Below are 23,116 nucleotides of genomic sequence, written 5' to 3' on the forward strand. Positions count from 1 at the left end.
CCTTCAGGGATATATATACATGCACACCAAGGTCCCTCTGATCTCCTGTTCTTCCTAGGATCCTACCATTCAACGTGTATTCCCTTGCCTTGTTATTCCTCCCAAAATGCATTGCATCACATTTTCAGGGTTAAATTCACTAATAACATCATTTTATATAACTGTTCTACAAGGTTATATTATTTCACAATAGAACCTTAGAATGGTTACAGCACAGACAGAGGTCATATGGTCCGTTGAGCCCGTGCCAGCTCCCTTCAAGAGCATTTAATCTATTCCCCCTCATCCCGCCCTTTCCCCGTAGCCCTGCCATCTTTTTTCCTTTCAGTTACTTATCCAATTCCATTTTGAAAGCCACGTCTTTTTGAAAGCCATTTTGAGTCTGCTTCCACCACCCTTTCAGGCAGTGCTTTTCAGATCTTAACCAGTCGCGTCGTAAAAATGTTTTTCCTCATTTCGCCTCTGATTCATCTGTCAATCACCTTAAATCTGGTTCTCGAGCATTTCACCAATGGGAACAGTTTCTCTCTATCTACTCTTTCTAGACCTCTCGTGATTTTGAACACCTCTGTCAAATTTCCGCTCAAAAGTTCCCTGCTCTAAGCAGAACAACACCAGCTTCTCCAGTCTATCAACGTAATTGAAATCCCTCATCCCTGGAACCTTTCTTGCAACTCTATCCTGCACCCTCTCTGAGGCCTTCACATTCTTCCTAAACTTCAGGGCCCAGGTCTCTCTGTTCCTGCACACAATTTAGAATTGTACCCTTTTGTTCACACTAGAATGTATCAGTTCACACTTTGCTGTGTTAAATTTCATCTGCCACATGTCCGTCCATTCCGCCAGCCTGTCTATGTCCTCTTGAAGTCAATCGGTTTCCTCCTCACTGTTCACTATACTTACAGGTTTTGTGTCATCTGCAAATTTTGAAATTGTGCCCTGTACACAAGTCCTAATCATTAATATAAATCAAGAGAAGCTGTGGTCCTTGCACCAAAATCCTGGGGAGCACCAGTGTATACCTCCCTCCACCACGGAGACAACTGTTCACCACTACTCTATGTTTCCTGGCACTTAGCCATTTCGTGTCCATGCTGCCACTGTCCACTATTTTCCATGGGCTTCAACTTTGTTGGCAAGCGTATTATGTGGAACGTTAGCAAATGCCTTTTGGAGGTCCATGTATACCACATCAACCACATTGCCCTAATCAACCCTCTCTGTTACCTCATCAAAAACTCAATCAAGTCAGTTAAGCACGACTTGCCTTCAGCAAATCCATGCTGCCTTGCCTCACTTAATCCACACTTGTCTAACTGACTGTTAATTTTGTTGCTGATGATCATTTCTTAAACTTTCCCCACCACCGAGGTAAAACTTACTGGCCTGTATTTGCTGGGATTATCCTTACAAACTCTTTTGCATGTTCAATTCTCCAACCCTCTGGCACCACCCCAAAGCTAATGAGGATTTTACAATTATGACCAGTACCTACACAATTACCATCTGTACTTCCCTCAGCATCCTAGGTTACACCCCATCAGGGCCTCGTAACTTGTCTACTTTAAGTACAGCCAGCCATTCTAGACCCACCTTCTGATCAATATTAACCCATCCAGTACCTCAACTACCTCCACTTTCAGTATGACAAGAGGAAATGCAAGATGATATGCAATTAATAAGACCTGGTCCCTAGACCCGGAATTGCACTTTTTGTCTCTCTCAGCTGCTGGACTGGCTGTGGGCTTACGACTGCATTTGTGTTGTTTATCTAACTAATAAATCAAAAAAGTCCCTTTCTTATACTTTTCGGCTAGTTTAAACTACATCTGACACACAATAAACACGCAAATCCCCCATTTTTAATTGGTAACCCATTTTCTAATCTATTTAGCTTTTTTCACTGTGCTAGAAGCTTTGATTGTCGTACAGTAAGTGCATAACTTAAGGTACATGAGAATGAGTTGCCCCAAATTGAACACATATCTGTTTTACGCTTAATGCTGTTTTTACCTCAGAGAAAATTGTAATCATATTTTCAGAGGGTGCTGTGCAAATTCCCGCCCTCGACTGGATACCACGAGCACCATTGTGCATGTTGGTCATTTGCAGCCTATTTAAAATTTAACAGTGCCTGTCAAAAAACGAATACCAGCACCAAATTCAATTCAGTGTGTGGTTTTTAACTGCAGGAAACCTTCTGGTAGTCAGCACTTACGGGACCGAGCTGGTGCCGGTCGATCAACATTGCCGGAAAACGAGCGCTAATGTTAAAACATATGGGGGGAGAAATTGGGTGAGTGGTGCCACCTGTTAATGCCTAAAGAGGCAGTCAGTGGCTGTAGCGCCACTGGCTGCGTCTCCGGCGATATTCAGTCGGGGCGCTAATGGTGGCGTTAGGTATTTGCGCTGCAACGCCACCGATGATGTCATCGGTGTGCGCAGTGCCCCATTCATGCCCCGTTCGCGACATTTGGTAGCGAACGCCGCAGTTGCGCCGTTCGCTACCCACGCCCGGTTCACGGGGCCTTACTGTGCCGGCAGTGGCGCAAGTTAAGGTGGAGGTGCGGGGAGGCCGCTTTTCTGGCGGCCGCCTGCCAGCACCTCCATCCCCGGCCTCCTAACCCTTCCCCCCGCAACATTGCCGGCTGTTTCCCGAGAGCCTGGCACTTCTGCTTGATGCCGGGCTCATTTGCTTGCACTCTGAGTATCAGGGAAAATAAAGACAGCCTGAAGTATCAACAGGTTACAGGAGTCTATCGATTTTATCAAGACTTCTGTTTTTCAGTCGAGTAGTAAAAACTTCAGTGTTATTATGATTATATATCGTAATATTTTTTTCTACTTTAACATAAAAACAATCTAAACATGGAGCATCATTTCCTCAGAGTATAACACAGTTCACAAGCAGAGTTGTCTCAATAGTACCGAGAATATGTGTGCACTCAAGTAGGTTACTCTCTTTTTATCAATACTTAATAAAAATGCTTCTTTTTTATACACTGTTCATTTTTATCAAACCGGATCTGGCCTGATCTTATTTGGTAGCTTCCGGTCAATGCATTTTCCTTCCGCCGATTCATACCCACACAAGTTGACATTTCTAGTACATCAACATGTTGTAGTTTCCTGTCAATGCACAGTCCTTCTGCCGATGCATGCCCACACAACTTTACATTTATCATACATCAACATTCATTGGTTTCTAGTCAATGCACTGTCCATCAGCCGTTTTGTATGCACACAAGTTTACAATTCTCGTACATCAAAATCTCATTGTTGCAATGTTGTTTTATTGGATGTTTATAGTACGGAAATATTATAAACAGCCCAAGGCCTTACTTCAATCTTGAACACTTGCTGCTGCTCAGTGTAATATGTATCTTTCCCGCTCTCTCACTCTCTCGTTCTCTCACAATGATGCCATCCACGTTTCTTTGCTGTGCACTGAATGACATAAACCTGCAAACATTTAAAGCCGATTTACCCGAGTTACACAAGCCAACAGAATCAAATGAATGGAATATCTGCCTGAGAATGGGGTGGTTAGTTAAAGCATTGAGCCAAAGGAAGGTCAGGTTGTGCAGAGTGAATGGAGATGTACAGTAAGCAGCTACCATATGGAAAACAAAAAAACTGCAGACTGAAATAAAAACATGCATCAAAGGAATAATCAGCACATTCTTGTTCATCCTGCTTTCTATCTGTACTTTTCTTGTAAGTAATAACAAAAAACGATGTATGCATTGGAAGCAAGGCGACAGATTTTGTTCTTCTCATATAAAATTGTCCTCATATGTCATTGAGTAGACTTTTGCCACACAATTTCATGCAGTATTTTTGATACAGATGAACTCCCGGAGCCGACTATCTACATGGACCCATATTCCGGTGCTGTTTCAAACGGAGAAAATTTTGCCATTTCCTGCAAAGGTGACATTCGCTCCAGAGGGGGAACATTTCTCTTGTTCAAAGATCAGAAAGGAAATCCTGTACAGTCTCGTAATGTGAGTGGCAATGAGCGGATTGTGACCTTCAAGATAAATACCCGAAGCGTAGACTCTGTGGGTAATTACAGTTGTTGATATCAAACAGAGGTTGCAGGACGCTCGATGGATTCACCATTCAGTAAAGATGTCCCGATTACGGGGAAAGGTAGGGACCAACACATTTCAAAACGAGGTTGTGTGTTCTTGTATCTCAATGTCTGTCTTGTTCGCTCATATATAGTTAATATAGGTGACCAATTCCATTTAAAATTGAACTGAGATGTACTAATTTCCATGCTATAGTTAACTGGGGATCTGTTTTTGATCTATTGTCTTAATCTTTACATGCGTGCTGCACAGCCTGCAGAAGCTGTACCTGTTTGACTCAAATAATGGTCACGAAATAAACGCTGGATGGGTTAGTTAACTCGATATGATAGCAAAATACTGCAGATGCTGGACATCCAAAATAACAACAGAAAATGCTGGTAAAACTCAGAAGGCATCCGTGGGGAGAAATTAGAGTCGACGTTTCGGGTCTAACCCTTTTTCAAAACTGGAAAGGAAATGAAATAGATCGAAAGGCAGGGCTGTGAGAGGACAAAAGAAGTGGAGAGACATTAAGAGGTATTCAAAACGAGACGAGATGGTGATAGGACTACTGGAGACAAAAGACGGCTCTAGGTTTGGAGTGAAATGCGCTGGCAGAATGGGAGACAGCTACCATGTGGGAGAGAGAAAAAAAAGGAAAGGGGGGGAGGGAAAAACCAAAACAAAGTGGTGGATAAAACATTTTTTAAAAAAGTAATAGGGGTTGAGGTTATGATCTGAAATTGTTGAAATCGATATTGAGTCTGGAAGGCTGCAATGTGCCTAATCGGTTAGTTAACTCTCTTTATTTACGTGCGTAGAATTTCCGGGTAACTCCCGATTTCATCTTCAACCTTTGCATTGCTCCATCACTATGGGGGAGAGCAGCAGCGGAGGAGGAGCCCGGCTTAGAAACCGATGCGAAGGCAGAGGGCCGACCAGTTCAGGGGAGAGCAGCAGCGGAGGAGGAGCCCGGCTTAAAAACCGGCGCGAAGGCAGAGGCCCGACCAGTTCGGGGGAGAGCAGCAGCGGGGGAGAGCAGCAGCGGAGGAGGAGCCCGGCTTAAAAACCAACGCGACGACATAGGTAAAAAGAGCGATGAGGTCCTGCATCAAGAATTTAGGGAGCTAGGTAACAGATTAAAGAGCAGGACCTCAAAGGTTGTAATCTCTGGATTACTCCCAGTGCCACGTGCTAGTAAGTATAGGAATGGGAGGATAGAGCAGATGAATGCGTGGCTAAAGAGTTGGTATAGGGGGGAGGTTTTTACTTTCCTGGATCACTGGGCCTGCTTTTGGGAAAGGTGGGACTTGTACAAGTCGGACGGGTTGCACCTGCACCAGAGCGGGACAAATATCCTTGCGGGGAGGTTTGCTAGCACTGTCGGGGGGGTTTAAACTAACTTGGCAGGGGGATGGGATACAGAGGGGAGCTGAAATAGGGGGGGATGTGCTGCCAATTATAGAGAAAAAAACAAGTCAGCTTGGTAGATAGGGCAAATATATAAGGGCAAGGCTGGATGGCATCTATTTTAATGCAAGGAGTCTTGCAAATAAGGTGGATGAACTGAAGGTGTTGATAAACACATGGGAGTATGATATTGTTGCTATCATGGAAACATGGTTGAGGGAAGGGCAAGACTGGCAGCTCAATATTCCGGGGTACAGAATCTTCAGGCGAGACAGAGGGGGAGGTATAAGAGGAGGGGGTGTCGCAATATTAATTAAGGAGTCAATTACTGCATTAAGGAGGGATGATATATTAGCAGGGTCCTCTAATGAGGCCATATGGGTGGAGCGTAAAAACAAAAAGGGGGCAAGCACTTTGCTGGGAGTGTACTATAGGCCTCCAAACAGTCAGGGGGAGATAGAGGAACAGATATGCAGGCAAATCTCAGGGAAATGTGCAAATAATAGGGTAATAATAATGGGGGATTTCAACTTCCCCAATATTAACTGGGATAGTCAGAGTGTGAAATGCTCAGAGGGTGTAGAATTCTTAAAGTGCATCCAGGAGAGCTTTTTGAGCCAGCATGTAGAAAGTCCTACAAGAGAGGGGGCGGTACTGGACCTAATTCTAGGGAATGTGGCCGGCCAAGTGGAAAAAGTGATAGTAGGTGAGCACTTTGGTGATAGTGACCATAATATGGTAAGATTTAAGGTGGTCATGGAAAAGGACAGGGATGGGCCGGAAATAAAGGTTCTAAATTGGGGGAAGGCCGATTTTAATAGGATAAGGCAGGATCTGGCCAAAATGGACTGGGATCAGCTACTTGTAGGAAAATCCGCATCGGAGCAATGGGAGGCTTTCAGAAGGGAGATTGAGATCATACAATGGCAACATGTTCCCGTAAAGGTCAAGGGTGGTTCCAAAAGCCACAGGGAACCTTGGATGTCAGGGGATATACGAGAATGGATTAGGAAAAAAAGGAGGGCTTTTGGTAGATACAAAAGGCTAAAGACGGAGCAAGCCCTAGAGGAGTACAAAAAGTGCAGGGGGATACTTAAAAAAGAAATTAGGAGATCAAGGAGGGGTCATGAAATAACACTGGCGAGCAAAATAAAGGAAAATCCGAAGATGTTTTGTAAGTATGTTAAGGGTAAGAGGATAACTAGGGAAAAAATAGGGCCCATTAGGGACAAAAGTGGCAATCTGTGTGTGGAGCCGGAAGATGTAGGAGGTGTTCTAAATGAATTTTTTGCATCTGTTTTCACTATGGAGAAGGACGATGTAGACATAGAAATAGGGCGGGGGGACTGTGATATGCTCAAACATATTAACATCGAGAGGGAGGAGGTATTGGCGGTTTTAGCTGGCCTAAAAATGGATAAATCCCCAGGCCCAGATGAAATGTTTCCCAGGCTGCTGTGTGAGGCAAAGGAAGAGATTGCGGGGGCTCTAACACATATATTCAGGACCTCTCTGGCCACAGGGGATGTGCCAGAGGACTGGAGAACCGCTAATGTAGTACCATTATTCAAGAAGGGAAGTAGGGAAAAACCGGGGAACTACAGGCCAGTGAGCCTAACATCAGTGGTAGGAAAATTATTGGAAAAAATTCTGAGGGACAAAATTTGTCTCCACTTGGAGAGGCAAGGATTAATCAGGGATAGTCAACATGGCTTTGTCAAGGGAAGATCATGTCTGACTAATTTGATTGAATTTTTTGAGGGGGTGACTAGGTGTGTGGATGAGGGTAACGCAGTGGATGTGGTGTACATGGATTTCAGTAAGGCCTTTGATAAAGTCCCGCACAGGAGACTGGTCAAGAAGGTAAGAGCCCATGGAATCCAGGGTGCCTTGGCACATTGGATACAAAACTGGCTTAGTGGCAGAAGGCAGAGGGTGATGGTCGAAGGTTGTTTTTGTGACTGGAAGCCTGTGGCCAGTGGGGTACCACAGGGATCGGTGCTGGGTCCCTTGCTGTTTGTGGTCTACATTAATGACTTGGATATGAATGTAAAGGGTATGATCAGTAAGTTCGCAGATGATACAAAAATTGGTAGGGTGGTAAATAGCGAGGAGGTTAGCCTCAGTCTGCAGAACGATATAGATGGGTTGGTCAGATGGGCGGAACAGTGGCAAATGGAATTTAATCCGGAAAAGTGTGAGGTGATGCACTTTGGTGGGACTAACAAGGCAAAGGAATACACAATGAATGGAAAGACCCTAGGCAAGACGGAGGGTCAGAGGGATCTGGGTGTGAAAGTACACAGATCCCTGAAGGCGGTGGAACAGGTGGATAAGGTGGTAAAAAAGGCATATGGGATACTTGCCTTCATTAGCCGAGGCATTGAATATAAGAGCAAGGAGGTTATGATGGAGCTGTATAAAACACTGGTTAGGCCACAGCTGGAATACTGTGTGCAGTTCTGGTCGCCACACTACAGGAAGGATGTGATCGTGTTAGAGAGGGTGCAGAGGAGGTTCACCAGGATGTTACCAGGGCTGGAGCACTTCAGCTATGAAGAGAGACTGGGCAGATTGGGTTTGTTTTCCTTGGAGCAGAGGAGGCTGAGGGGGGACATGATTGAGGTGTACAAAATTATAAGGGGCATAGATAGGATGGATGCTGAGGAGCTTTTTCCCTTAGTAGAGAGGTCAATAACTAGGGGGCATAGATTCAAGGTAAAGGGCGGGAGGTTGAGAGGGGATTTGAGAAAGAACTTTTTCACCCAGAGGTTGGTTGTCGTCTGGAACTCACTGCCTGAAAGGGTTGTGGAGGCAGAAACCCTCACAACATTTAAGAAGCATTTGGATGTGCACTTGAAATGCCATGGCATACAAGGCTACGGGCCAAATGCTGGAATATGGGATTAGATTAGACAGGGCTTGATGGCCGGCGCGGACACGATGGGCCAAAGGGCCTCTATCCGTGCTGTATTACTCTATGACTCTATGACTCTATGACTATCTGAAGACAGCCCACATACCAAGGAGTGTCTGGCTGTGTACCTTCAATGTGGCCTAATAGGGTGAACTGAAGAACTTCCATTTATATGCAGCAAGCGAGCTGTGCCCACGGTCAATAATATGTGCAAAATAAAGAGGTATACTTAGGCGCTCCTCCATTTACTGCAAGGCCTGATTGACTTCGAATGCTGATCCTAAGCTTTTACAGCCAAACTGTTTCCAGGACTCTTTTCAAGTGGATTGGATCAGAAACTGAATTACATTCATACTTCAGATATCTTGCTGCAGTTGTACAGGGCCTTGGGGAGACCACACCTTGAGTATTGTGTGTAGTTTTGGTCGCCTTATCTGAGAAAGGATGTTCTTGCAATGGAGGGAGTGCAGCGCAGATTCACCAGACTCATACCTGGGATGGCAGGAATGACGTATGAGGAGAGATTGGGTCGATTGAGCTTATACTCGCTGGAGTTTAGAAGAATGAGAAGGGATCTCATTGAAACGTTTAAAATTCTGACAGGACTGGACAGACTAGATGCAGGAAGGATGTTCCCGATGGCCGGGGTGTTCAGAACCAGGGGTCACAGTCTAAGGATAAGGGTTAAGCCTTTTAGGACAGAGGTGAGGAGGAATTTCTTCACCCAGGGAGTGGTGAACCTGTGGAATTCTCTACCACAGAAGTAAGTTGAGGCCAATTCATTAAATATAATCAAGAAGGAGTTAGAAATATTTCATAAGGTTAAAGGGATCAAGTGATATGGAGAGAAGGCAGGGACAGGGTACTGAATTTGCATGATCAGCCATGATCTAATTGAATGGCGGAGCAGTCTCCAGAGGCTGAATGGCCTACTCCTGCTCCTACCTTCTATGTTTCTATGTTTCTATGGTACAATTCAGATTCACTCAGATAGTGCCAGGTATGATGAAATACAAATAAGAATTAAAAAATCCTTGAAATATTGAGGCTTCCTTTATTGAAACAATGAACATTACGGGGCGATATGAGGCAAAATTTCACATTTAATAAAGCATGGGAGAAGACCGATAAAACCAAACTATTCCCAATATTTATGATTAATAATGAAGGGGACAGAATTGCAATATTAACTGTAAGAGAGCATGAACAAACTCTTTATAGCGCGAGATGTGGAAGGTATGGAATTCGCTATCAAGGATAATGGTTGAGGAAGTAATCAGTCAAGGTTACATTATATCGGTGGATGAAAGAAAAGCTGACGAATGGATTTGCGAACAGAGTTGTGCAAATGTGATTCAACTATTTGCCCAACAGTTAGGTCGGCACAATTAAAGAGGAATTGTGCACAATTTGATCTAAGTATTGTACCTGGACTCAGAGCCTTGTCTACTGGTAACCACACATTCCTGTGTGTGGGTCTGTGTGTGATGATACTTTATCTGGACTCCTTGACAATGCATGATCAAACTGAACTTCGTCACAAAACAACAACTGAATTGTGACTAATCGTAGTCGGCGCATCTAACTAAATCTGAGGCCATTGCCAAGAGATTCCAAACTTTATCGATTCCATATCGCAGCAAACTCACCCCAGTTGCCACAACGCTCAAAGTTCCCTTTTAATGTTTAGTCTGCCTGGTACCAAGTGATTCTTCTCACATCACATTCAGTGACCAAGGCATCTCAGGAACCGTGTGAGGACTCCCCTAGTTGCTGCTGTTGCCAAGGTTTTCAGTCCTTCCTGTAGCAGCTTGATTTTCAGATGTCAAGGAATGTACCCTTTCATCCCCAAACAAGGACGCCTTCCATTGGCTTCATCCTTGCAGCAGAAAGTCGAAGGTGTCAAGAGAAAAAGCAAGAGGTCTATCTGTAGCACCTGGCAAATATATAGCGCCTTTAAAGATGTATAAGGTCACAAGGTGTTTCCCATGATCATAGTAGGACTAAACCTGACAGCGAGTCTAGGAAGGTGACAATAGGACTTTTCGTCAAAGAGATCAGCACGATTGGATAGGCTGGTGTTGTTTTCATTGGAACCGAGAAGGCTCAGGGGCGACTTAATTGAGGTCTATAACATTTTGAGGAGCCTAGCTAGAGTGGATAGGAAGGACCTATACCCTTAGCAGAGTGTTTGTTGTGGCAAAATAAAATTAATGAAATCCACACACTAGTCTGTAAATGGTAAAATAGCCAAGCAGTGTATTAAAATCCAGAAAATACAAAATTATTCAACAGTACGATACAAACAATCTGTGGAGGTACCTATACACTGATCAGGGAGTACAGCTTAGAGTTCCCGCAGCTCGTTCCTGGCTGACTCTCTGATTGTCTCTGGTCTCCGCTATTTAAGCATACAGAAACCATGGCAGGCTCTAAAGCCCGCATGCACATTTGCTAATTGGCTGATTCCCTATCTCGGGTCACATAACCTTTCGTCTATATTTATTGTCACATGATCTCCTGATGTTTTATTTTGTGACCCTTAGTAAAACCACATGTCTGCATTTCTGTTTGACTGTGCCCCGTGTGGTTTTACTTAACTCTAGGTTCCATTGCTTGTGGTTGGTGCTTCTGTACCTGTTTTATCTAATCTTGCAAAGCATCAAGACCTTGCGCTCAACATGTCTGAACGGTCTCCGCTGTTGTCTCGTGTGCAAGCTGCATTGTTACCCTCTTAAATCCTGAAGGGTGCCAATGCTTCACTTCTGAGCCATATGCAAAGCCTCTTTATTTCTGACTGTTGTTGCCAGGCAGAAATGCCTTGACTACTTATTCTTAACCATGAAGCTATGCTTCCACTAATTGTGGTTTTTAAAAATCCACGTCAGTGTTCAATAACCAGGGGCATGGAATTAAACTAATTGGTAGAAGGATTAGAGGAGAGTTGAGGAGAACTTCTTTCACCCAGAGGGCGGTATGGGTCTGGAACTCATTGCCTGAATGGCTGGTAGAGGCAGGAATCCTCATCACATTTAAAAATTACTTGGATATGCACTTGAAGTGCCGTAACCTACAGTGCTACGGACCAAGAGCTGGGAAGTGGGATTGGCTAGATAGCTCTTCTTCAACCTCCCTGTAAATGTTTGCAATTCAACGAGTGCCGGTCCTCACGCATAGTTATACATGACCAAAAATTATAAAACATGATGGCCTAGAAATTCAGTAAGGCCCCGCCAGCTCGCTTGCGCCCAGAAGTTACCGCTGGGCGCGGAGCCACTCGCGCCCGTCGGATATTAAGTTTCCGCTCCCCAACTCGAAGGCGGCTGCTGTTCAAGGGTGTGGCCGCCCCCGCTTGGGGCGCTGAAACTGAATATCGGCACGCGAGGTGCCGCAGCGCCACCCGCTGCGGGGCGGCAGGCTGCGGTACTGCAGGCCTTCCTCCCTCTCTTAAGGGGGAGGTGCCTGCAACAGCGAGATCGCCGCTCGCTAGTGCCGGCAATTGAGCCCGGCACCACGGAGAAGTGCCGGGCTCCCGGAAAACAGCCGGCAATGCCGCGGGGGGGGCGGTGGAGGAGGCCGGGGAAGGAGGTGCGAGCAGGCGGCCACCGAAAAAGTGGCCGGCCGCACCTCCACCTTAACTCGCCCCACTAAGGCTGCAGGACGGCCCCATCTTCACATCGTTGTTTGCGGCCGCTGCGGAAGAGGCAGCCGCAAATAAATATGGGGGTCGGGCCGGTAGCGGGGCGGAACCGGGGCACTGCGCACACCAATGATGTCATCGGTGTCGGCGCAGCGCTATCGGCGACCGCCGCCATTACCGCAGCGCTGAATATCAGCGCAAACTCCTCTAGTGGCGCAGAAGCCCTCTTTGGGCGGTAACTGGGCGCAAAGCCCACTGAATTTCTGGCCCGATGTCTTCTACTTAAGTAATAAAAATTCAGTGAGTGCACAACAGACGTTCGAAATAGAACAGTGCATTTCAAAATTTATCAGTTTATCAGGATAATCTGATGCATTATATATTCACCTATATCACTTAATAATATCTGCCATTTGCCTCACACACCTCGCATTCCTACTGACAGGAGTGGACAATACCGACAATGCCACGGGGAATCTAATTCATGGATTAATTGACTTCGACTGCAGCGCAAAACAAGTTAACGGCATTAATTGCTTCCTTTGCCCCCCAGTACTCTCACTGTGACATACCTGTGCAATGTTACAACAAGAGTATGAATACGTGAGAACCGAATTGAACCGAATTAACATTGACCAAGCTGTAAAATTCAACAAGATTCACTGCAGACAAATAATAGCAGTAGTTGCTTCAATCACCATGTTTAAGAACGTCGCAAAAGCATTCCCTCCATTCATGAACTCTGGCAAATGAGTTCTAAAGGAACACATTAAGCATTTTGAAGGACAATCTGTTAAAATCCTACAATTATTACCCTGAGTATAATGTCATTGTGCTGACTTTCTTTAGGAATTTGTTAGTTTTCCAGTTAATTCAGGGGTTTGAGTAATTTTGGTCCATTTCCATTGTGTGCGGCCACTTAGTGGATATTTGGTACATAGCAACTGCAGTAAAGCACAGTAAAGTGCAGTAAAGTGCAGTAAAGCACAGTAAAGCACAGTAAAGTGCAGTAAAGTAAACTACTGTATATCACAGACCTGCAGCCACACATGGTCTGAGAAGTTATATTGTTGTCACGCTCCAGCCTTGGACACTATTTGTCTGTAAGTACTTAAGAATGTTATAGATGATTAGTTTACACTATATTTTGCAGAAAATGTTTAGTTTGTAACTTTTCTTTGTAAGCAAACTTACACAGCTAGCCGTGAAGTGCTCGCTCTCTGTCTAGCTGGTTAACTTGTAGCTGTATTTTGATGCACTATGTACAGGGCTAATTTAAAGAGAATGCCTTCCAGTTTGCGAAATGTATATTCACAGTAAGCGGTGTTTCCACGTGTTTGGTGAGTTACATGCCAAATGTACTGTGTTGCTCAGGCGTACCTAAATTTGTGTATGCATATCAGTTATGTGCTTGTATACTAATGTGTTCTTCCACTTCTGCATTGTATTTCAGTTTCACAATAAGAATCTTTCAGTAAAGTTTACAAGAAAAGTCAAGCCTTGTGATTTTTATGGGAAGATATCAAGTTGTTAGCTACGTGTCTAGCTTTGCATAGGAACGCGCTGCAAGGGCAGAATAGTGAAAAGACAACAGCACAGCGGGCTCAAGCACAAGAAGATACCACCCAGCTACGATGAGTCTATGCTCAGGAAGACAATATACCATAGAGGACGTCGACCTGCCAACCGAGAAGCATGAGCCTTTTCGAGCAAATGATGCCAAGTCACTGTCCTCTAAAGCATCTTCTCGATCATCTCGGCGGTCCAGCAGACCGTCATCATCGACAGCTTCTGCAGCCGCCAAAGCACATGCCAAGCCAAAAGCTGCCCAGGCTCAATTGTCCTTCGCTGAAAAAGAAGCTAGTGTGATGAAGCAGAGAGCTGACCTCCACCCTACTGTGATGAAGCAGAGAGCTGATCTCGACGCTAGTGTGATGAAGCAGAGAGCTGATCTCGACGCCAGTCTCTACATTCTCCAAAGCCAGAGAGCTGCCGCTGCCGCTGAAGCTGAAGCTGCAGCTTATGAAGAAGGTGAGGAGAACGAAGGCGGGTAGCACAGCCATGAACCATATGTTCCAGAACAGCCCCTCAGTCCAGTGCAACGTACAAGTGAGTACGTCCAACAACACTCCAAATTGTTCTTCAAGGAAACATCCAGGTATCTCGACGCAGAACCAACTGCTCACCACAGTAACAAACAGCCTGTTTTCGGAGACACTGAGCTTAAAAGAGAAGAAACAAGTAAGACTTACCTGCAGAGACCTCCACAGCACTCGGCCAATCCAGCCAAGCAGTCCTCACCCGAGCCACAAGGTGCACAAGACCTCGCTAGGTCCCTCATCTCCCGAGAATTGTTAAGTTCAGGTCTTCTAGAATTTGATGACCGTCCTGAAAATTATTGGTCATGGAAAGCTTCCTTCCTGAGTACCACAAAGGACTTGAATCTGTCAGCCAGAGAAGAACTAGATTTGATGAAAAAGTGGCTCGGAGCTGAGTCGTCAGAACAGGCGAGGAGAATTCGCTCAGCGCACGTCCACAATCCCACAGCAGGCTTCAACCTGGTTTGGCAATGTCTCGAAGACTGTTATGGGACACCAGAAGGCATTGAACACGCACTGCTTAAGAAGATGGAGGACTTTCCAAAGGTAACCAACAAAGATAATGTCGAGCATCGAGAACTGGGTGACCTTCTCCTCGAATTGAAGTGTGCTAAGGGAGAAGGTTACCTGACAGGCCTCTCGTATTTGGATACAGCTCGTGGGGTAAACCCAACAGTGGAAAAGCTCCCCTACAACCTTCAAGAGAAGTAGATAGATAAGGGATCCAAGTACAAGGAGGACTACGGAATAGCATTTTCTCCCTTCTGTCTCTTCTCCAGGTTCGTCCAACAACAGGCAAAGGTGAGGAATGATCCAAGTTTCACTTTCTCCACCTCCAGCAGTCACGCTCATTCGAGAACAGAGAAACCCACAAGGTACAGCAACAAAGCCTCTGTGAGCGTGCACAAAACAGATGTTCCAGCCGAACCCTCAGTCAACCAATCCAGTTCTGCTGGGAATAAAGTGTATCACCCAGATCGTCAGTGTCCAATACACAAGAAGCCCCACCCACTCAAAAAGTGTTGAAGCTTTAGAGGCAAGCCTATTGATGAGCGCAAATCATACCTGAAAGAGAATCGCATCTGTTTCAGGTGTTGTGGGTCGACTATGCACATGGCAAAAGACTGCAAGATGACAATCAAGTGCTTCGAGTGCAACAGTGAAAAACACATCACAGCCCTGTATCCAGGTCCTCCTCCTTCGACCACCGAGAGTGCTGCGGTTGACAAAGAGGATAGCGGGGAGCAAAGCAAAAGCGCATCTTCTTCAGTCACCTCCAAGTTTACAGAGGTTTGTGGAAATGCAAGCAGCCCACGCTCATGCTCCAAAATCTGCTTGGTTAAAGCATATCCTGCAGGGAGAAAGGAGAAGGCAATCTAGATGTATGCAGTGCTTGATGAGCAAAGTAACAAGTCTCTAGCGAAGACAGAATTCATCAATCTCTTTGAAGTCAAGGCCAGCGCAGCTCTGTACACGCTAAAAACCTGTTCAGGGACAACAGAGACTATGGGTAGGAGAGTTGGCAACTTCATGATCGAATCCATGGATGGGAAACTACAGCTTCCCCTCCCCACCTTAATTGAGTGTGACATGATGCCAGATGATAGGACGGAATTTCCCTCCCCAGAGGTCGCACGCCATCAGCACCACCTACAGCCAGTTACCAACAAGATTCCAGCTGTGGACCCGGACGCTCCAATCCTCCTGCTCTTGGGAAGAGACATCTTACAGATGCACAAGGTGCGTGAGCAAATCAACGGGCCCCACAATGCTCCTTATGCGCAGTGGCTTGACCTGGGATGGGTCCTCGTGGGTGGAGTTTGCCTGGGAACAGTCCACAAACCAGCGGGTGTCAACGTCTATAAAGCAAAAGAGTTGCACAATGGTCGCACATCCTTTCTCAGCCCATGCCCAAACAGGATCCAGGTAAAGGAAGACTACGATGGCATGACGCAACATCATAGGTCAACCTCCTCTGCCTGTGAGGAAGAGGCAGGCCTCAGTGTGAGCACAGACAGCCTAGGATGCTCAGTGTTTGAAAGGTCCAAGGATGATGACAAGCCAGCACTACCCATGGACGACAACGTTTTCCTAACCATCAATGCCCTGAGGAGGTTTTTCTGAATCCGTGGTCCAGCCAAATTTCTCCGGTTTGACAAAGGGACTAACTTCGTGGGTGCCTGTAAGGAGTTGGACATCCACACGGACGATGCAGTGGTAAGAAGCTACCTCCAAAAGAAAGGATGCACGCGGGTGTTTAACACCCCGCATTCATCCCACATGGGTGGTTCATGGGAGAGGCTCATCGGTTTTGCCAGGCGTATTCTGGATGCTATGCTGCTTCGGACGGGACCCACTCATCTCACACACGACGTCTTGAGCACACTCATGGCTGAAGTCATGGCGATCATGAATGCAAGGCCCCTGGTGCCGGTGTCCACCGACCCAGACATGCCTGCAGTCCTCACACCAGCGATGCTCCTGACTCAAAAGATGAGTGCTATTTCAGCCCCCTCTGGAAACTTCGACATGGCTGAGCTGCATAAAGCAGTGGAAGCAAGTCCAGTGTCTTGCAGACAATTTTGGGAAGAGATGGAGAGGAGAGTATTTGTCCACCCTACAGAGCCATAGGAAGTGGACAGAAGACAAGCCAAATGCCACAGTGGGAGATGTTGTCTTGCTGAAAGACAGCCAAGCACACAGAAATGAATGGCCAGTGGGACTGGTTGTCAAAACTCTGCCGAGCACGGACAAGAGGGTCCGAAAGGTGGAGGTGAAGATTGTCAAGGAGGGTACTGTCAAAGTGTTTCTGAGGCCAGTCTCAGAGATCGTAATCCTCCTTTCTGAAGAAACCTAGAGAAAGGATTCTGAGCATGTTTGCAGCCAAAGGACGTTTTCTTTAGGTTTATTTTGTATCTGTAGTGGTGCAATGGAATTTTACCAAGCGGGGAGTGTGCTGCCTTTCTTTAGGAATGTATGTTAGTTTTCCAGTTAATTCAGGGGTTTGAGTAATTTGGCTCGATTTGCATTGTGTGCCGCCAACTAGTGGATATTTGGTACCTAGCAACTGCAGTAAAGCACAGTAAAGTGCAGTAAAGCGCTGTAAAGTGCAGTAAAGCACAGTAAAGTGCAGTAAGGCATAGTAAAGTGCAGTAAAGTAAACTACTGAATATCACAGACCTGCAGCCACACATGGTCTGGGAAGCTATATTGTTGTCACGCTCGAGCCTTGGGCACTATTTGTCTGTAAGTACTTGAGAATGTTATAGATGATTAGTGTACACTATATTTTGCAGAAAATGTTTAGTTTGTAACTTTTCTTTGTAAGCAAACTTACACAGCTAGCCGTGAAGTGCTCACTCTCTGCCTAGCTGATTAAATTGTAGCTGTATTTTGATGCACTATGTACAGGGCTAATTTAAAGAGAATGCCTTCCAGTTTGCTAAATGTATATTCCCAGTAAGCTGTGTTTCCACGTGTTTGGTGAGTTACATGCCAAATGTACTGTGTTGCTCAGGCGTACCTAAATTGGTGTATGCATATCAGTTATGTGCTTGTATACTAATGTGTGCTTCCACTTCTGTATTGTATTTCAGTTTCACAATAAGAATCTTTCAGTAAAGTTTACAAGAAAAGTCAAGCCTTGTGATTTATACGGGAAGATATCAATTTGTTAGCTACCTGTCTAGCTCTGCATAGGAACGCGCTGCAAGGGCAGAATAGTCATTACTGTATTTTTCTTGTTGCAGTAGAGGAACTGCCAGCGGGTGTGAACAATGTCTTTGTGTAAATAGTAAAGCGAGGGTTCACGTTCAATTTCAGTTGAATTTGGAAGCGTTAATTACTAATTTAAGTCTTGCACACAATGAACTATCAATGCTCTTTGCTTCTTCCACAGAGCAATATCTCACAGTGCCCTTAGTCCGACTCTGCCTCAGTGCCTTCGTGTTCATCGTGATGGTGATATTCATTGTTGAGCATTTCGTGAATGTTAACCCACGCAAAGGTAAGGCATTAAATAGAATTGCAAATGTTAGATTTCTCTAATATGTTTTGTTATTCTGTATAATTACCTGGAAAGGGCTTTCCTACGTCGTTATACCTAATACAGAGCCTACCAGATAACACCACATATCCAGTCACGTAGTATTACATAGTATTTACAGCACTGAATCAGGTCAGTCCGCCCAACAGGTCCATGCCGGTGTTTATGCTCCGCACGAACCTCATCCCACCCTTCTTCATCAACCCCTCAGCATATCCTTCCATGCCTTACCCCCTCATGCATTTATCTATGGTCTCTGTAAATTCAATTATGCTGCTGGTCTCAATAACTACTTGCGCTTGTGAGTTCCACATTTTAACCACTCTCTTGATTAAGAAGTTTCTCCTGAATTGCTTTTTGGATTCATCAGTGACTATCTTATATCCATGCCCATAGTTCTGGACTCATCCGTAAGTGCAAACATTTTCTCGACAGCTAACCTGTCAACCCCTTTCATAATGTCAAAGCCCTCTATCAGGTCAACCCCTAGTGTTCTCACTTCTCGAAAAAAGACTGCTGCCCGCTGAATCATTCCTGATAGTTAAAACACTCCTGTTCTGATATAATTCTAGTAATTCATTATTACCTGCTCCGTGCCTCTATATGCTTTTTATAATATGGAGACCAGAACTGTTCACAGTATTCTAAGTATGGCCTAACCCAGGTTCAACACAATATTAGCAAAACTACTCAACCCTCAGTCTTTTCTTATCCAGAGAAAAGAGACACTGCATGCTCAACAGCCATGGGGACCAAATTCGCACCCCATTACGCAAACATCTTCATGCACAAGTTCGAGCAAGACTTCTTCGCTGCACAGGATCTCCAACCAACGCTATACACCAGATACATCGACGACATTTTCCTCCTATGGACCCACGGCGAAGAATCACTGAAAAGACTACACGATAACATCAACAAGTTCCATCCCACCATCAAACTCACCATGGACTACTCCTCAGAATCAGTCACATTCCTGGACACACGAATCTCCATCAAAGACGGACACCTCAGCACTTCACTCTACCGCAAGCCCACGGACAACCTCACGATGCTTCACTTCTCCAGCTTCCACCCTAACCACGTTAAAGAAGCCATCCCCTATGGACAAGCCCTGCGAATACACAGGATCTGCTCAGACGAGGAGGGATGCGATGGACACCTACAGACACTGAAAGACGCCCTTGTAAGAACGGGATATGATGCTCGACTCGTCGATCGACAGTTCCGACGGGCCACAGCGAAAAATCGCATCGACCTCCTCAGAAGACAAACACGGGACACAACCAACAGAGTACCCTTCGTCGTCCAGTACTTCCCCGGAGCGGAGAAACTACGCCATGTTCTTCGCAGCCTTCAACATGTCATCGATGACGACGAACACCTCGCTAAGGCCATCCCCACGCCTCCGCTACTCACTTTCAACCAGCCGCCTAACCTCAAACAGACCATCGTTCGCAGCAAATTACCCAGCCTTCAGGAGAACAGCGACCACGACACCACACAACCCTGCCACAGCAACCTCTGCAAGACATGCCAGATCATCAACACAGATACCATCATCACAAGTGAGGACACCACCCACCAGGTACATGGTACATACTCATGTGACTCGGCCAACGTTGTCTACCTCATACGTTGCAGGAAAGGATGCCCCAGAGCATGGTACATCGGCGAGACCATGCAGACACTGCGACAATGGATGAACGGACACCGCACAACAATCACCAGGCAGGAGTGTTCCCTCCCAGTCGGGGAACACTTCAGCAGTCAAGGACATTCAGCCTCCGATCTTCGGATAAGCATTCTCCAAGGTGGCCTTCGAGACACACGACAACGCAAAATCGTCGAGCAGAAACTGATAGCCAAGTTCCGCACCCATGAGGACGGCCTAAACTGAGATCTTGGGTTCATGTCACGCTATATGTAACCCCACCTGCTGCAGGGTCATCCAGACTCGAGTCGACATTGGCTTGTTCTCTCTACACAGATGCGGCTGGACCTGCTGTGATTTCCAGCCAAAAAAAATGTTTTTTGTCTGTTTTTTTGTTTTTCATACAGACCCCAGCATCTGCAATATTTGACCCCTTGTGACCCCACCTCATTGTTCTTTGATGTAATGTTTCCCTGACTGACCTGTTTGGACACCATTCACACCTTTGGCTGCTGTGATTATCTCTCTGCCGAGGTGTGATAAATGGCAGTTGGAAAGGTTACCTGTAAACATCTGACATGATTCTCTGACTATATAAGCTGTGTCTTTATGCATTTCATCACTTCACCTGAAGAAGGAGCAGCGCTCCGAAAGCTTGTGATTTCAAATAAAGCTGTTGGACTATAACCTGGTGTTGTGTGACTTCTTACATTTGTCCACCCTAGTCCAACTCCGGCATCTCCACACCAATAATTCCTGATAGGTATAACCTCTCAATTCTGGTATGATTCTAGTAAATATTTTTTGCAGTTTCTCCATACCTCTATATGCATTTTATAATATGGAGACCGGAACTGTTCACAGTATTCCAAGTGTACTCTAACCATGGTGCAATACAATGTTAACATAGAAACACAGAAGATAGGAGCAGGAGTAGGCCATTCGGCCACTCGAGCCTGCTCCACCATTCAATGAGATCATGGCTGATCATTCAAATTCAGTACCCTGTTCCTGCTTTCTCCCCATATCCCTAGATCCCTTTAGCCTTAAGAAATGTACCCAACTCCTTCTTGAATATATTTAATGAATTGCCCTCAACTGCCTTCTGTGGTAGAGAATTCCGCAGGTTCACCACTCTCTGGGTGAAGAAATTCCTCCTCATCTCTGTCCTAAATGGCTTACGCCTTATCCATAGACTGTGACCCCTGGTTCTGGACTCCCCGACCATCGGGAACATCCTTCCTGCATCTAGTCTGTCTAGTCCTGTTAGAATTTTCTACGTTTCAATGAGATCCCCTCTCATTCTTCTAAACTCCAGCGAGTACAAGCCCAATCGACCCAATCTCTCCTCATACATCATTCCTGCCATTCCAGGTATCAGCCTGGTGAATATTCGCTGCACTCCTTCCATGGCAAGGACATCCTTCCTCAGATAAGGCGACGAGAACTGCACACAATACTCAAGATCTTCCCTGATTTTCAATTCTATCCTTGTAGAAATTAACCAAAATGGTCTATTTGCTTTTTATGGGCTTATTTACCTGCTTCGCTACTTTTAGTGATTTGTATACGAGCACCCCCAGATTCCACTGCTCCCCTACCCCATTTAGGCACTTATTTTCAATGGAGTATGTAGCCTCCTGGTGCTTCCTACCTAAACGTGCCACCTTACACTTCTATATAGAATGTTATTTGCCTATTACACGCACAACCTGCGGGTATATTAATATCTTCCTGCGTATGTTGTGAGCCTCCTCTGTATCAATTGCAATACCCAATGTGGTGTTACCCGTAAATGTTGTTGTTATACTTCTCTAGAGGGACAGGTGGGCAGGACCTGATAGAGAGTGTTCTGGCAGTGTCCCTGACCACAGATGTCCCATTCAGCAATGTTACAGGATTTCCACAAGGCAGGGATACAACTTGCATCAATCATCCTCGATTCTACTAAGTCAATCCAATGTCATTACATGTTTGTTTATTTATACAGGAAAAGAAACATTGGACAAAACGTTGTCACCAGACCGCCACAACAGACACAACATGGTCATTATGTCCCTGGATTGAATTTCTGTTTCAAGGGTGTTTTTTAAAAACCTTTGCAGAAGAGATTGCTTGCCTGCAACGCAGATAATTTGCTACAATATTTCTTTTAAAGGAGAGCTATGTCTGTTTTGATGCTATTCCCTCTCTAATATATAGGTTACAGCGACAAATCCGCACTGAACACTTTACACTTATTTTAGCAGAACATGTAGGAGAATCAGGAAGAACAGGACACTTTCTGTGAAGTAGAAATTGATCTGTGTGAAACGCCTTGGTGGGAGAGATGAGCTGAGCCAGAGGACCCAGCGATTCCTCCTGATTAACTTGGCTATTGAAATCTGCGAGTGTCACATAAAAACTTCCTCGGATGCTCCCGCAGAGGAGGAATCAATTGCTCAAGAAACAGAAGTAGGACAGGAACAGACACATTAACTTTTACAGGTTAGGGAATAGTCCAGCAGACTGCAAGCCCAAATTACATCTGGGTATGTATGAATACGTCATATTCTCAATGAAAGTAGAGCAACTGTTAACCAAAGAGCCTGGAAATGTGTCTAGGGCCCCAAACACCCCTTCCAGGTGAAACTGCGATATACTTGTACTTCTTGCAATCTAGTATACTGTACTCGCTGCTCACGATGTGATCTCCTCAACATTGGGGAGACCAAATGCAGATTAGGTGAACGCTTTGCGGAACACCTCCATTCAGTCCGTAAGGGTGACCCCGAGCTTCCGGCCGCCTGTCATATTAATTCACCGCCCCAGTCCCAATCGGACCTCACTGTCCTCGGCCTCTTGCATTGTTCCACGGAAGCTCACCGTAAACTCGAGGAACAGCACTTCATCTTCCGATTAGGCACTTAACAGCCTTCTGGACTCAATATCGAGTTCAACAATTTCAGATCATAACCTCGGCCCCTATTACATTTTTACTTATATTTTTTATCCACATCTTTGTTTTGGCCTTTCTCCCCCCCTTTCTTTTTTTTTCTCTCTCCCACATGGCAGCTGTCTCCCATTCTGCCAGCGCATTTCACACCTAATCTAGAGCCGTCTTTTGACTCCACTAGTCCTATCACCATCTCGTCTCATTTTGAATACCTCTTAATGTCTCTTGACTTCCCTTTTGTTCTCTCCCAGCCTGGCCTCTTAATCTGTTTCATTTCCTGTGCTTCTTTAGACTTGACAAAGGGTTTTGACCCGAAACGTTGACTCTATTTTCTCTC

General features: G+C 45.4%; 1 protein-coding gene across 1 annotated transcript in view; it reads left to right on the plus strand.

Moving 5' to 3' along the window:
- The window catches only part of LOC147085059 (osteoclast-associated immunoglobulin-like receptor), a 100,560-nt gene extending 78,649 nt beyond the window's left edge, over positions 1–21,911 (plus strand). The window contains 3 exon segments of the mRNA XM_085979415.1: positions 3,850–4,155; positions 18,044–18,151; positions 21,835–21,911. Of these exon segments, the coding sequence (XP_085835541.1) occupies positions 3,850–4,155; positions 18,044–18,151; positions 21,835–21,911 (491 nt within the window).
- Positions 21,912–23,116: the final 1,205 nt, after the last annotated feature.

Source organism: Somniosus microcephalus, unplaced genomic scaffold, assembly GCF_052327205.1.
Source record: "Somniosus microcephalus isolate GS21.2 unplaced genomic scaffold, FLI_Smic_1.0 unresolved_chr9, whole genome shotgun sequence".
Classification (NCBI taxonomy): domain Eukaryota; kingdom Metazoa; phylum Chordata; class Chondrichthyes; order Squaliformes; family Somniosidae; genus Somniosus; species Somniosus microcephalus.